The following is a 16,365-nucleotide window of genomic DNA, read 5'->3' as shown; positions in this document are numbered from 1 at the left end:
CCAGCTGCTATAAGGGTTCAGTGCCCTTGGTATAGCATCTCTGTGTTAGGGGGCAGAGTTTTGGCCTTTGTACCACAAAACATGAAATCTTCTATCTCTCCAGAACTCTGATCTTGACTTTGGTGAGAAAGGTCAGCACTGAAACAAAGGCAAAACCTTACAAAGTGAGACATTTGAGTTTTATCCCAGGTTTGTCCGTGCTATGTTCCTTCCTCTGTGGGGCACAGCAAGTATCTGATCATGAGATCACAGCCACCACACTTATGGATCTGTAAAGTGCTGAAGCTCTGTGTCTAGAGCAGGAGTTTGTTTATTACCTTGAGATCAAGCTTGAATCTTAATTTCCAGCTCTCTGAGAATGTTGATACGTGACTGGCTATTGAAATTCAGGTGCTGCATGATGACAAAATACAACCTGAATGGAAGCAACTTGTGCAGCACACTCTGCTCCTACAGAAAAACTGGCTTTTTGGGGGGGTGGATGAACAATGGTGAGGAATGGGGTGGCTGGGCTGAAGTTTAGGATTGAGTTGCAAGTCTTGTGACAAAACAAGATGCAAGAGGTAGAATGTTTGTAACTAGCAGACCAATCACCTTCAGGCTTTGAGGATTGTGTGTACCTGGAGTTTAACCCAACATGGGCCAAGCATAATGAGAGAAATTAAACAGTGCTTTCTTTCTTTTGAATCTGTGCTCTGCCTTTGCAGTCAGATTTCCAAGGGGCTTTCCAGCAGCTTACTTAGCCCCAGGGTTTAATCACCATGCTGAGAGATTGATATGTATCAGATTGTTGATCTTTATTTAGAGGAGGAAAAGGTCTTGTGGAAGAACATAGAAATCGGTTACAGAAGTAGGAACAAAAATCAAGTCCTGTCCCAGTGTTACTAAACTGTAAACTCTACTTCTGATCTGATGCTGTGTGAAATTCATACTGTGTGTTGTCTCAGCTCTTACCTACACTCTTCCTTAGAGTTCTGGTTGAACTCTTGAATCTCAATTTTCTGCTCTAAATCATCAGACCAACTTTTCCATTCTTCTAAACTGACTGTGGAGCTTAGATACCCTTTTCAGTGCTGCCTGATTTGCCAGTAGCTAGACTGCCTTAAATGTATTGTCATTGTCAATGCATCACTGCCAAGCTTGGATTTCTAGTCCAGGTCCATAACAAACATTGAATAGGCCTCTGAAGCATCACCTCAAAATGAATGGCAGGATGGAGACAGCCATTTCTGTTTGTTGTCTTCTAGTGCTAAATAGTTGTTACCTTACACTGTGATCCAGCATAATTCCACTTACATCCTCATATCAGATCCTTGCATCCATGTTTCAGTTACAGTCTTGGCTTATAATAAAATATGATTTGACTAGAAATAAATTTGAGATGCTTATTTTTCCCTGTTTTGTTTGGGAGGCAGTGTTGTGAGGTGCTTATAGCAAAAGGGAATGAGAAAAAAAAGATAATACTCTGCAGAGGGATGAGAGGCAGGTGCACAAGAACTAATAAACTGTAAAGATTTGCACAGGTAACCCATGTTCATTTTACAGGATATATCATCTGTCTTTCTCAATGCAGACCTACTGCTTCCCTACTACCTGTAGTATGCCAGCTGGCAGGAGGAAGCAAAGGAGCAAATGCCGTCTCTTAACTCCCTGGTTCCCCAAGCAAGGCTAAGAAGGACAGGTGACAGTCATCCCACAGATGTGGAGCATGACTGGCAGCAAAGGAAATGCAGCTAATGTCTGAACTGCTCCCACACTCAGCCCTGGGCTTCAGGGAACAAGGGGTGTAGCACCAGGAATGAGCACACATTGCGCCTGAAAGCCCAGCATTGCAGTCAGCCCCTTAACTGGGTCACCTGTCTGTAGTCTCAGAGGATGTGTGTGTGCAAATTAGTGAGCAAATGTACAACATACACAGACTGATGGTGGTGAGAATATCTGGGCATTACAGCCTGTCCCTGGATCAGTGGGGAGAATGTGATACCTGGGTGACCATCTCTGTGTTTGATTGCAGGGAATATTGAATACAGCTGCCCGGCTACCAATGAATGTGAGATCACGAAACGGAGGCGCAAGTCCTGTCAGGCCTGTCGCTTCATGAAATGCCTCAAAGTGGGGATGCTAAAAGAAGGTAAGAGAGAATGAGAAATTTTCTCTGTCGTGACAGTGCTTGGGACTCTAGGTCTTGCAGGATCTCCTACGTTATCTACATGTTTGCCTTATCTGGCTTTCTGAAGTTATGTTTCTACTGGCTTTGTAAACAAGTCAGAATGGCCAGTGACTAAGAGGGCAGTCCAGAGAGGAGAGTGGTTCTAGTCAGCACCCTCATGCTAGGATGCTTTTACTAGTACTTGCAAATTTGACAAATAACTGAAAACTGGATGTGCCAGACTGTCTTCTTTCCTAAAGGAGCCCTGGGCTGGAGGATGTTGCTGCTCTTGCCCCCAGGTAATTTTTTAGTGTTGAGGAGGAGAGGTTCTTTGTGATCATGACTGGGTTGGCTAGGCTTCATAAGGAAAGGATGGAGTTAGTGCAAAGCTGTGGCCCAGTGTGTGATGGAGGTCTGCCCCTATTGCCACTTGGGAGACTTTCTGAAGATGGTTGGTAGCACAGGTTTGTCTGGGAGTTGTGGATCCGCTGCCCTGCATGCTCAACCTGTGTTGTGCTCAGCCTGTTGATGTGTTCAGAGCTCTCTTAGCAGTGTTCAGCTTCTCTCTTGTGCTGTTTTTTCTCCCCCATCCCCCTCCTCAATCCTTGTCCATTCAAGGTGAACCACAGGGAATTCAGTGGCAATTAAACACATTCTTATAGATTAACTTTAAAGCTTTGTTTCCCTTGGGTCCCTCTGGAAAAGGCAGTGAGGGGAGGAGGGGGAGGGAAGGAGAAGCATTGCATGTAACCTTCTGCATTGCTGTACCTGGCAGAGCATGGTCCCCCTCAGCTTAACCACAAGGAACAACAGCTGGCTGTGGACTGCACAAGTCCTGTGTGCTGGTGCCATGATGCCAGCACACAACTTTCTTCCAGGTTATAACATCATAGCAGCTGGTGATGAATTGTGCAATGTCACTTGAGTGTGTATTGCTTCTTACTGAGACCCTTTCATTTCTTGGGAAACAGGTTGGTGGCAGCCAGTGTTGTAAAGAATGCAGGTTAGGTGTTAAACTCATTTTGTTCTTTGATGGATGTGAAGTTTCTGTGGTTGAGTGTCTTCCGTCTAGAGCACACCAGTTACCCAGGGGCAGGGATGCAGACTTGTGTAGTCTGGCCCACCCTGACCTAAGTGTAGAAGTGGTAGACTCACAGGATCTTGATCGACTGCTGGGAAGGAGTCACCTACTTCATAGTTAAAGAGGGACCACTGAAAACCTGCTTCTCTCTATGTGGTAGTTCAGGGAGGAGATGTATCCCCTTTCCCACATGCCAATACACAGGAGTGATGCTGGCTTTAGTGGGAGCACAGGTTGATAATGCGCTGTAGCCTATTCATATGAATCCCATAAAACATTCTTAAAAGCCTGTAGTGGCTCAAATCACTCTGCAGATCAGCAGCCTGGGTCCAGGCTTGCTGGTTGCCTGTGTCTGTGCTGCCCGGCATCCAAGCAGTTGAGCGTCTCGGAGGTGGCAGCTGGGGGAGCAGTCACAGGAGCCAGTGCTGGCATGCTCACTGTGTGGCCAGGGCATCTTCTGATTCTGGTAGTTCAACACTCTTCAGAGCAGGGTCCTATGAGGTTTTTGTGTCTAAGCTTCCAAGCTGTGTGAAAACAGTTAACTCCTTCCAGACCAGAGTTAGACTGGAAAACAGTGTAGATTCACTCACACCATGCTGTGCCTGAACTCCTGAACCCTATGGGATGCTACTCATGGCAAAATGAAATTTGACTCTTAAGGCTGTTTTTGTGCTGAAGTGTCTTTAGTTATTCATATAGGGATTGATCTGGCATCATTAAAGTCACCGGGGAAGGGTGCTTTGCTATGATTTTAGCGTATCTGTGATCCTGCCCATAATATTTAGTGCTGTGGAATATACAGCAGAAAGGTTTATCGATAGCAATGGGATACAAGAGCACATGATAATATCAAGAGGAGACTGTACCAGCATTCTGCTAATAGGACTCCTCTGTCCTACCTCAGAGTGGTCAAGTAATGTTGGGCTGGCATCTTTTTTTCTCTTTATTTTGCTCAGTTTTCCAAGCTGAGAAATAAAAGTCCTACTGCTTTGCATTGCAAAATGATTATAAGGACCAATTAGTTAACTTAATGTGAAGCTTGGTGGAAGCACAAGGTATTAGTATACAGAATTCAATCAGTATACATCTTTAAAAGCCAAATCCAAGAAGGGAGAAAAATGGTTTTCCACACTTTGGTCTCCACAGAGTCAGGAGTTTCTAGAAAGAACAAATCCACAATTGTTTGACATGCTCAAAATGCAGAATTGACAAGGGATTTTGGATTAGAAAAGGTTCATTGGTCTTTTCCATTGCTGATCTGTCATCTTATTAGCTCATCCATTCCTTTTCTGTGCCCAGACACCAGCATTCCCAGCTGTACAGTTCTAGTAGTTCAACAGTTTTTAAAAATCCCCAATGTTTGTTTCCCCAGAGAGCCTATCCTGCAGTCTCCAAGCATTCATTAGGACAAGATGTGTCTTGATATTAGAGCTATGATTTTTTTTTCCTTTCAGTAGTTTACTTCCAACTTTGCCTTGGTGTACCTCTCTCTTCATCCTGGGCAGAAGGTTGCTAAGCTATATTCTTTCTCCTCCTTGATTATCATGAGTTTGGAGAAAAATAGTATTTTGGTTAAAGGCGAGATCTAGAAACTGGTTCCTCTCTTAACATCTTTCTCCTTGATGTTCTTGTCATGGGGCTTGTAACTTAGTGGGGATGTTTCCAGGTAAAGAAACTGTCTGTTTGCTCAAGAGAAAGAGTATGATATTTCATCAGTAGCTGTTTAAGGGCTTCAGAATTTCTTCTCATTTTCCTAGTTATTGTCACCATAGATGATGTGCATACTCCCTCCTGCCTGCTGGACATGTGCTGTGAGCCTGTTCTTCAAGCAGAAGGCATCAGAACTCAAAGATGGCAAAAACAAGTAGACATGACTTCCAGCCCTGCCTTATGCTTGAAATGCTCAGCTTGATGCTGCAGTAAGGACTTAGGTCCCGCCCTTGCGGCCTGCATATAAGGGCCACCCGAAGTCTCTCCTCCATACATGGGCTGCAGCTAGGCACAGCTGTGAATGTAGCCCTTTAAGGTCTGGGGAGACATCCCCCAACACAGAACTGCAGGTTATTCAGGCAATGCTGAGTGAATGAGGATGAGGGCAGGAAGAGAGCCAGTTGAGCAATCAATAGGTGTCTCAGATATCCAGGCCACTTTCTTTGAGAGAGCAACAATCAATGTATTGCAACAAGGGAACTGCACGGACACCAGAGCTTCTCTGTCTCGGGTTCTCCTGTCATGACACTGCAGGGCAGGCAAGACTCACTGAGGAAAGTGGCAAGCAGAACTCTCTGCCTATGGAGCCCAACTGGCTCAGATGTCTGAAGTGTTGGCCTGTCTGGCTGCCTGTCTCTCACTTTCCCATTCCATCTGGAATGTGCCCTGGGAGAGCATTAATTAGCCCTCACTAGCAGGCTCATATAGGAAGCTGCTGAATCTGGAGTCCAGAATTCCTGCAGACTCCAGTCCCAGTGCTCCTCTGGAGAGGCACTGTCCCCAGAAAACTTGTACCCTGCTGCTCTTGGCCTTGGTGAAGCACCAGCCTGCAGGGTATGGGAGATGAGCGTCTTCACAGCTTTGTCCTGTAAAAGTGTATGGTCCTCTGCCCTGCAAAAACCAAGGAAACTTGAACAACCTCTGATACTGCCCACTCCAAATGGAGAAGTTGACACCTACATACATATCTTCCCAGTGGGGATGGCCAGTGAAGGAAAGCATGCCCTGCAACTTGCAGGGGAAGGGCATTTTTCAGAGCTGGGTATCCCTGGTTTTGTCCATCCAATTGCCTCTCTTTGCTCCCATCACTGTCCATCTACAGTCAATGATCGAGTGTAGCTCTTTAACTCTGGTCTCTACAGAGTAGATCTTGATCTCTCCGGCTTTCTGGAATGATGGATAGGGAAATTTCAGCAGCTTGGCAGGTCTCTTTTAAAAACTCAATATACCTTGTCAGTTTTAGGTAGAACATACCCTTGCCATTGATGCTCTAGCCACCTATGGCCTTTCTGTTCTACAGCAATTTATTTGTCTTCAAGAGCCAGATGTAATTTCAGATGACACATGGCTTGTGTATGTGGGTTCAGAGGTTTTAGTTTGGGCATTGGCTGGTTAAACATGACCTCATAGCTTTGCCCTCCACACCTCTGCTGCCTCTCTGAAGTCACAATCCTATGTGTCACCTTAGAGAGTGGCATTGTGTCAAGGACAGTGATTTCAGTCCTTCTCTGTATGTCAGTGTGGTGGGTTGACCTTCATTGGCCACCAGGTGCCCACCAAGTTGCTCTCTCACTCTCCTTTGTCAGCAGTTCAGAGAGAGAAAATATGCTGAAAAAGGTTGTGGATTGAGATAGCAACAGGCAGATAGATCATTCAGCAATTATTGTCACAGACAAAACTTGACTTAGGGAAAATTAATTTATTGCCAATTAATAAGAGAGTAGGACATTGAGAAATAGAAACAAAACCAACCACTTTCCTCCCACTTCTGCTTCTTCTGAGGCTCAACTCACTCATGACCTGCTGCACCCCAAGCAGCACAGGTGAATAGGGACTGGATGTTTGTTGTCAGTGTATCACACTTCATCTCTGCTGCTCTTTCCTCCGCACTCTGTTCTCCCACTCCAGTGTGGGGTCCCTTCCACAGGATACAGTCTTTCATGAACTTGTCCAGTGTGAGTCCTTCCCATAGATTGCAGTTCTTCACAAAATGCTCCAGCATGGGTCCTTTCTATGGGGTAGAAAGGGAGCAAAGACTGAATGGGCCTTGGGGATGTGTCCTGTGATAGACCAGGTGTACCTTATTTCAGAAAGCAGAAAAGGTAGGAGTCCCCAGATCTACACACATTTGACGTGCTAAAAGCATGAGTGGAAATTCCCAGGACAGGAAACCTACCCTGTACAAATTGTTTTGTCCCACTCTGGATGTCTCTGAAGGTAAGTTGTCCTCAGATCTAGCCACCTGGCTCTCAGGAGTCACCCAGCAGCTATTTCTTGTGTGATGCTGGTAAAGTCTACAAATGCAAGGAAAGAAGGTAGAGGAAGATAATCTTCATCTGGATGCAGTAAAGGAGAGCTTTTTAACAGCAAGACAGAGGTTAGGCAATTATCCAGTAAAGATTTCTCTTTCCTAGATGACTCTCTTCCCAGAGCTGTATCTGTTGTGGTGCAGTAATGCCAGGTACAATCATTCCTTTCCCAGGCTTTGTTCCTTTGCTCCTAATGCATTTCCATAAGAAATGCTAGAGAATATATTAAAATTCAACAGGGAACCCAAATTCTTTGTCACACATTGCCCAAGCTCTTGGACTCCTATCTGTCTAATACTATTTCTGATGTAATGATTGCTGGCATATGGATACTGACACTGCAAGGCCAGGTAGTGAAACAGGACAGATAAGTCAACCTCAGAGACACCAGAGTTCATTCAGCTTATCTTCCTCTTACTTGTTCCCCTTTCCCTCCTGTCCCTCATGTTTTGGGGAATACCTGCTTCACAGGAACTTGCAATAACCTGGTAACCCTTGTGCTGCCTAAGTGCCTGCATCTCTGTGAATGTTGGAGGTGGTCCCCACTTCAGAGATGGTGAGACTAATCTCCAAATTTCAGAAACATTTGTCTCTTAAATCCATGCTTCTCCTTTTCAAGACCCTGGCTGATTAGGAAACCCCGTAGCCAGTGGAACTTCCTGGTATTTACTCCTGATTCTTCTCTTTCTGTTAGCAGCTGCTGATGTAAATTTTCCCCAGGGAATCATATCTGTCATGCTGGACAGTCATGGCTCTGTGATGTTGTAAATTTGATGCAGTCATCCAGTATCTGAACAAGGGTTTCCAAACACTGGCCATCTCAAGCTACTTCTGCTTACTAACTGTCTTCATCCTCTTAAAATCCAGATAACTGAATCAACAGCAGAGCTCCTTTTCAGCAGTCTGACCAAATGGAGTGTGTTTCTTGTCTGTTTTCAAGTGAAAAAATCTGACAATGGAGCAATACATTTCCAGCAACTTCTCTCCCCTGTCCTCATCCCTGCTTCTAGGCCCTGTGTTCTCAAAAAGATATTTGATTTCAGTGAAAGCTCAGCTGACATCTCTGCAATATGCTTGGGTTCTTGCTCTGTGCTTCTTGGGAAGAATGAAGGTTCCTTTGGGGATCCTGGGTAATTGGGTTAGTGGCCAGCTCATGTCAGGAAATTAAAAGGTAGCCCTGATCGCGTTGCTACTGTGTGCGGTTTAATGCCTTTGTATTTATAGAGTATTATTCCTCCAGCTGCTGCCATAAATACCACTATTGGAGGTATCCAAATGAAAAAAAAGAGAATGAAAAATTGTTTTTCTTCCTCTAAAATATCGTTTTTAAAAACAGACAGGAAACCCCCTGTCCTTTGAAACAGGATCTCCAGGAGCAGTGAGTGGCATCTTGATGTCTATACCATCCACACCCAAAAATTTTCCAAGGCAAAAATTGGGTATTTGCTGTGTGGCTGGAGCTGAGCTGGGTAATGATGTGACACAGAGCATGTGCTGCCTCTGGTAGGGTGATGGTAATTCTCCAAAGAGGAGACTTCCAGTGGATGGGCTGTCCACAAAGGGCACACTGGACTCATGGCACTTGGTATCTGTTTTTGCGACATAAGAATGGCACATCCAGGACCACCCCTACACCTTCTCCCATTGGATTGTGAATCTATTTAGTTTGGTTCCTCCCATTCATTTTGAGCTATTAATCTGCCTAGGTTCTAAATCTCCCTTCTATCAAACATGAATTCCAGGCTCCACTGATACATACCTGTGTGAGTTCAGGGACACATCATCTCTATACAGGTTTATGATAAACACTTTGTGTGTTCTGCCACCAAAAGTTGTGCTTAGTGCTCTTATAACATGTACAGAAAAGAGGAAGCAGATAAAAACTGCAACAACCATCCAGGGATGTTTAGATCCTTCCTAACAGTTGTGCTACAAGCTTTTAGGCAGTTCTCACAGCACAGCACGTAAGATTCTTTGAGGTAACCAAGAATGGGATGGGACTGAATATATGCACCACTGCTCTACAGTAGTTTAAGGCATGTGCATCAACATTTGCACAGCCTCTGGCAATCTATGTGCACCATAGATCACAGCTCTGCTGAGATTGTCAGTCCCTTCCCCTGGCTCACCTTTGAAGTCTGTGCCTGCTCTTGGTCTGCAGGGTATCCTGAGAGGGTCTTTACTCAGAATTGCCTGGCACAGCTGTTTCAATTTAAGAATGAAATACTAAGTGGACAATAGTTCTTACCGTTGGAAAAGCTGCTGTTGAGGTGAGGACTTCAGAAGATGCTTCAAGGCTGCAAGGCTCAAGCAGAGTGTCTCCAAGAGGCTGGCCAAAGCAGCAGCATGCTGTGTTGGTAGGTCCAACTCCCTCACCTCTGTGGATCTCTGTTACAAGCAGCCCCCTCTTCATGCAGCACTGGGAGCCTCTCCATTGTGTCACATACGTAAAAATCGTTGGGTTTGATCTATGCTTATGCTTCTCTATCTCTTCCAAAATACGCTTCACCTGAACAGACTGAGACTGAAAACAGGACTAGAGAAAGCATTGTTTGACCCTGCAAGGGTTCTCTTGGTAGTCAGTGGGGAGAAGTATCTGTGATCACTCCTCCTCAGATAAGTGTCTGGCCAGTGAGATGAGTGTGGAGGTGCTTTCTTCTCTCTGTTGTATGTCAAGGGAGCCCAGATGCATAGAAGGGAGCTATCAAAGGCTAAAGTAAAGAGAGTCAAATCACATCCAGGGCTGCAGATTCCTCTAGGCAACAAACAATTCTCTGATGCTTTATCTCTGAGCACTACCTCTCGGAAAGTCAATGGTGCTGTGGCTTTGTCATCCTTTAGGTCCTCTTGTGAAAGGCAACCTTGGTCTTTTCCTGGCAGGCATGTGCCTGCATCTGCTCCTTTTGCACAGTGCCCCTCACCGTGCTGCTCTGCAGGCATTGTGGCCATGGGTAACATAACCAATAGAGCTGCTGTCCTGTTTCAGACTGTTTAGAGGGCTGAGAGGGGAGACAATCAAAGGAGAACATTTGCATGAACTGTGGACATGGAGTGAATGTGGGTGTGGGGCTTACTACAGAGAACAAGGTACTAAGATATTCTTTATGCCCATTTGCCCTTGAAGCCCTTTTTAATTTTTGATTTTCCAGGGTGACTGAGGGAGCATGGTGAGAAGAGCTCAGCATAGGAAGGAGGATGTACATTGGAGAGACAGCAGTGGCTAATGCTGCAGAGCCAGCTCTGCAGAGCTGGCAGTCGTGCAGCTGGCATTGGTGGAGGAGGAGGACTGTTTTTCAAGCTGTGTGAGTTGCACCAGACTCTGTATGCTTTGGACCAGCTATCTGGGACATGCTGCTTGTGTTCCTATGTGAGAGGAGCTGACACCTTCTGTTACTGCTCCAAAGCATGTGAGAGCTTCTGGTACCAGGTATCACCAGGCATCACAGGGCAAACCTGTCTCTGTAAGTCCAGGGACTCTTCAGCCAGCTAGACAGCAAAGAAACCTACCTGACTAACATAACCCTGAAAACATCAAAGGTGAAAGAGGCTGCAGTATCCTGCTTGAACTGATCTAATCGTTCTGTAGGGCCTTGCAACACAGGAGATGGATTTTCATCTCTGCTGCCCGCCTCCCCAGGCTAGTTCCCTACCCTCTCTTTCCAAGTGTAATTTCCAGGCTTGTTGACCTGCACCATGCTAGTTACTGGGTTCTTCTGGCTGTGCTGATGTGCAACGATTGCAAAGTTCAATGAGTTGGATACATACCAGAAGATTGTTGTGGGATTGTCCTCTTTTTACAGCAGTGTAAGAGCCTAATAGTATAAAGCGGTCTTTGCCCCATCCCAAGCTGGAATCTAAGTAACAAATGAGAGCCTAGTCAGGCTGAAGCCTCTTCATTCCTATTAGGCAGAGATGCCTTTCCCTGTAGTGTGTTTCTTTCCCCATCTTGGCAGGTCTGACTTTTATCATCGTCACTGTTCGCTGTTTCCTTAATAGGCTTCCTTCTGGCTCACTCATCCCATCACCACACTGAAACAGAAAGGAGAAGGGAAATTCTGTGGGAGATACCTTGTGCACAACCCTTTTCACTTCCTTTCTTTTCTACTCTTAGTCTATACCTTCCAGCTTCCTGGAACTTCCTGCAACTTCTGAGGCCAGGTGCATCTCTGTTAGCTATGGAGCACCACCCCACCTCAGATGCTGGAAAAGCAAATAGGCTGCATTGGGGTGTGGAAACTGCAGGTCAAGAATTAGATGGGCAGTGGGCACAGGACCTGACTGATGTATCAGGGAAGCTCTGCAATAGCAGCCACTCTGCCATTGCTTCCTGGCCCTGTGTTCCCTTTGGTTGTCCTTGGTCTAGACTCATATTGTGCCATGCAAACCCTGTAGCTTGGCTCCTATCTTAGCTCTTTTGCCAAGGTAGATCATTCTGTTCCTATCAATTCATGAGCATGTGGTAGAACTTGATGCAAAGTAAGGTGAGGCTAGTAATTTGATGCAACAGCTGATATTGGGCCTAGACTACATTTCGCACTGGCCAGGGCTTAGCTTCACAGAGCTTTTAAGATTATTTTTAGTACCCAGAAAATAAAAGAGAAAATAAACCTGACTCTCTGTGCTGTCGCCTCTGCATACTCGGCTATTTTTACTTCCGACAGTCTCGGCCGTGGTCCAGCTTTTAAAAAAAGCTGGAATTATTTTACTTCCATTAAGAAAAAAACCCTAAAGCCTGATGTTATCAAGTCAGTAAGGGGACATCTGATCCCAAAGTTGTCAGGCAGACGTCTCTCCGAGGGGCATGTCAGAGAAATGCAGTGAGCTTGAACAGATCAGCAGATCAGCTCTTCAACTGCAGAGGCTTGGTACTGGCACAGACCTCTCTTCGAGAGCACTTGGAACACGAGTGGCACCCACAGGACAGTTAGAAAACTGACATCCATGCCCCAGGCAGGATGCTGAACTGAGAAGTCCAGCACAAGTCCTGGCTCTGCTCTCATCCCTACTAGGTTAGAGGGGCTCTGATTGGCAGGGAAGCTGAGAGTGAGCTGCTGGTGAGCTGGGACTCAATCCCCATAGCATACACCACTGTCAGCTACATACCTAGGTCAGATAGGTGGCAGGACTCTTATTCAAGGCCCCTCAAAAGGTAACAAATTCAATGAACAGCACTGCTTTCTTGCAATACATGGGAGTGGGAGGAGAGGGAATATTTCCAGAATAGACAGTTCCTTCATTTAAAGGAACTGCCAACAAGATAAGTTATCAAGGGGTGATACTTTCCAAATTTTGCCCTGTACTGTTGAATCCCACCTCCTTACTGATAATGTCAAAAAAGTGGGTCCAGGAGTGCCTGTGATGGTGACAGTTTTATAGGGTGAGTGCTTCTTTCCTTTGAACTGGCCAGTTGTGATCCCTGTGAGAACGAGGCTTTGTGCAGGAGCTGGAAGACAACTACTTTCTTTTGCTGCTGTCTTGTAAGGCTGCAGCACCACATCATATTGAAGAGTCTTCAGTGTGGACCAGCTGCATCTCATAAGTGGCTGTTGCACCTTGCAGTTAATGTTCAGATGGCTGCACGTTTGCTGTGAAACCTGCCCTTGCAATGACAATGTCTGCACCACTCAGCCTTGCTCCAGCCTTCTCTCTTTCATCTCCCTTCTCCTTACACTCTCCCACTTCATTCATAGCCCAGTTTACGTCCCCCTCCATTTCTTCTCTGCTCAGTGCTTTCCTTCATGCTGCTTCTCTGATCTCACCCACCACACCTCCCCACTCCATTTTACCGTCCTTTGATGTCCCTCTCAGAGCTGCATCATAACCAGCCTGCCTATCTTAAAATCAACCACAGAGGAACTCAAAATAGAGCAGCAGGCATTAACCTGAGCACCTCAGTACCACAGATACTGATTTTGGTCATGCCCTTTCCTTTTATCGAAATATGACCCATTAGGCTGTCAGATCTTTGGGAGAGGGATTTTACCGTGATGCTTATGTCTGGAATGTGACAGTCAGGGACTCGGCAGATGAAATGCTTTTGTTTACTGTAGCACCTGCAGGTCACTGCACTGAGCAGCTGGTGCAGGGATGTGCTACTGTGGGGGTCAGTCTGTTCACCAGCTCTGCGGCTGGAGCGATGATGACAGGGTAGAATAGTGTCTCTGTGAGTGCTGATTGAAAACATTTGCCTCAAGGAGTGTCATACAGGAAAGGGGAACAAGAGGAGGACAAACAGCTATTCAAAATTAACAAGCTGAAGTCCTTGGGCAAACAGACCTCTATCTGCTCAGTGAGGGAAGGAGGGATGGAGGGTAAATCTCTCTGCGTCTTTCTTATCTTTTTTTAATGCACTTAAGTCCTTTGTGTCCTTATAATCCGATTGAGGGTCCCTAGTACTGCTCCAACCTGTGCAGCCATCCCTCTGCCAAGCACTGGAGGATGGCATGCTTCTCCTTGAGAGGAGGAAACAAGCTTCTTCCCCGATTTGGTCCCTACTCCTCCCAGTTCCCTCTCCCTGCTGCTTATCAAACTACACAGCAAAAGCATCCTGGAGGGCTGTGTGTTGATTTCTACTGGGTTGAAAATGGCATCTCCTTGCACAGATGACCACTGGTGTGAAGGAATGCACCCTTTGTCTAGGAGCGTCCCAGGAAGCTGTGATTCAGTCCTGAAGTCTTGCAGCCTGTTCTCTATAATCTTTCAACAGTGTACTCCTGACCCCTTTAATTTTCATACCTTGTTGCATGGTTTACCGGCGGTTCCTGAAATTTGTGTCTCTCTGTCCTCTGCCTGCTGGCTTATAGATGGGTGTCATTCATTCAGCAAAGTATGTAATAGGGGTCTTCTTTCTTAGGAGACCAGGGTACATTTATAGAGGGAAAGAAATCATGGACGGAAATGAAAATTTCCTGCTTCATCCAGGACTTTATTAGTGCTGTTCCTCAGGGATCTCCCTAGATGACCTCAGGTTTGGAATTCCCTGGCTGTCCTTTCTGAAATTGGTTTCTGGAGCGTGTTCGGGCTCCCAGGAAGGAGTCTTGCCCACAGGCTACTTTCTGCTGGGAATGGAGTTAAAAGAAGCAATAGGCATAATTTTCAGAAAGAATACCATGTAACGGAGGAGAAAGGTGGTACTTAGGGATGTCAGTGAATTCTCCACACACAGTCAGAAAAGGAAAATGGGACAGGGGAAGGAAATTACTCAGTGTGACCTGAGCTCACTTGTGTCAGCTTCATGTCTTCCTCTCCATCTTCAATACCTGCTGTCTTCCCACAGCAGCCACCTGCAGCAGCAGTTCCCTAGTTCTGCAGAGCTCCACTCCTGCTCATTCCTGTTTCTCCTGCTCAGTGAGAGGTTTTGCTGTCAGACTGTGTAACTGAGTGGCGTTGGCCTGGTGTTCTTGCTGCTTAGGGGGTAGTTGGTACTGTCTGTCAGTCAAAGTTTGGCATCTGTAGCCATGAAGAGTATCAGGATCTAGATGCACGCAGCAGTTTCAGGTGGTACAGGTGTGGCTGGTGTGAGCATTACTGTAAAAGCTTTCTCCTTTCCATGACATAGTAAGCAAACATGGCATTGAGATGCAGAGTCACAGACATGTACTGCTTTCTAGGGTAGAATACTCACTAGCAGACTGCAGGTTTTGTCAGGTGTACACGTTATTCAAAAAGCATCACTTCAAAGCTGATGTGGAGTGTTTGCTTTTAGTTGTTTGTGTTTATGTAGTGCTATGATTGCAAAATATTAATGGCTCAGTGTGATTAGTAAGTGTATCACATAATTGTTTCCTGTGATCAGATTGTATAAACTCCTGTGTGTTTCTAAGGAAGTACACACATAGTGTAAATGCAAAATTTTATTCTATTTGAATGCTCCTATATTTACTTTGAAAGATTGTGGTTTTTTATCAAAAGCTGCTTCTCCCAGAAGACTGAGTTACCTCAGTCTCACAAGAACTGATTACCAGAGATCATATAGCTGGTCAGAAATAACTGTATAAATATCTGTGGGGAGGATTTGCTGCTATAGGTTTTTGCAGGGTGACAGTCACTGGTACTTTGTAGTGTCACTGGGAACTGTTTTCAATGTACAATTTCCAGTTTGATTCCTTGTATTTTGAAAGAGCTGCCACAAATTCTTCAGTGTCTCCCTACTTCATCTTTATCATTGCTTTATTGTAGTAGAGATTGTTTCTATTTATTTGGATTATACTCTTATTACAGTTGCCTTACTTGATGAAGGCAGAAACATGTTTGTTGAATTCATAGTTCATTATCTGTTTGCTATAGGTCTCTTTTTTCAAATATAAACAGTGAGAGGTCACAGAACATTTACCTTTTCATTTTTAAGAAAAATCTAAAAGCTTAGTTTTATAACTGCAGGTTTGGTTGACATTTAAAGTCTTTCTTCTTAAAAGCAAGATCATCTAGAGGCCATTGAGGTCTGAAGCTTTTCATCTGCCCATTAGATTGATGGAGATTCATGAGTTTGAATGGGTTAATTTCTGTCTTCATTAATGTTTCGAGCAAAAGAAAAGCTCACAGCAGCATGCCTGGAGCTGGAGGTGGTCTAGTTGGTATTAAGATTGCTGGGTTCAGCTGAGATCTCAAGTGTTTGGGAGAGAGAGTCTCCCTGGAGTATGGGGAACATCTTATTTAGCAAATTTAAGCATCTGCATGTCAAAGTTCCCTAAGGCACTAAGAAACCATGAGGATTTTCTTTGTTTTACCTACAGGTGTTCGTCTGGATCGAGTCCGTGGAGGCCGTCAGAAATACAAGAGGAGACTGGATTCTGAGAGCAGCACTTATCTGAGCTTACAGATCCCTCCCCCAGCTAAAAAGCCATGTACGTATTGGCCTTGAATTGTGATCCTCTGAGCAGCCACTATATTTCTTTTCACTGGTGTCCCAAAATGTACAGTGTTGCACTTGTCACTTCAGATTCCTGTGTCAGTCAACAGCACTAGGATTTTTTTCTTACCACCATAGTGTAGAGGTAGTTTAGGTGGGCCTACAGTACAGCTCAGGTATTATTCTTTTTACAGCTATTATTCTTTGTCCCTTGGGTTAAATACCAGACCTTTCCTAGCAGATTATATAAATCCATTTAATGATATTC

The 16,365-nt window shown here is 45.1% G+C and overlaps 1 protein-coding gene across 1 annotated transcript in view; it reads left to right on the top strand.

Moving 5' to 3' along the window:
• ESRRB (estrogen related receptor beta) overlaps positions 1–16,365 on the top strand; it is a 127,912-nt gene that overhangs the window by 93,309 nt on the left and 18,238 nt on the right. Inside the window, exons 3-4 of the mRNA XM_071559412.1 lie at positions 2,015–2,131; positions 15,982–16,092. Of these exons, the coding sequence (XP_071415513.1) occupies positions 2,015–2,131; positions 15,982–16,092 (228 nt within the window). The remainder of the gene's footprint in view (positions 1–2,014; positions 2,132–15,981; positions 16,093–16,365) is intronic.

The sequence above is a fragment of the Pithys albifrons genome, chromosome 6, assembly GCF_047495875.1.
Source record: "Pithys albifrons albifrons isolate INPA30051 chromosome 6, PitAlb_v1, whole genome shotgun sequence".
Lineage (NCBI taxonomy): Eukaryota > Metazoa > Chordata > Aves > Passeriformes > Thamnophilidae > Pithys > Pithys albifrons.
Note: the sequence above shows the minus strand (reverse complement) of the source record. Positions and strands in the feature narration are given on the sequence as shown.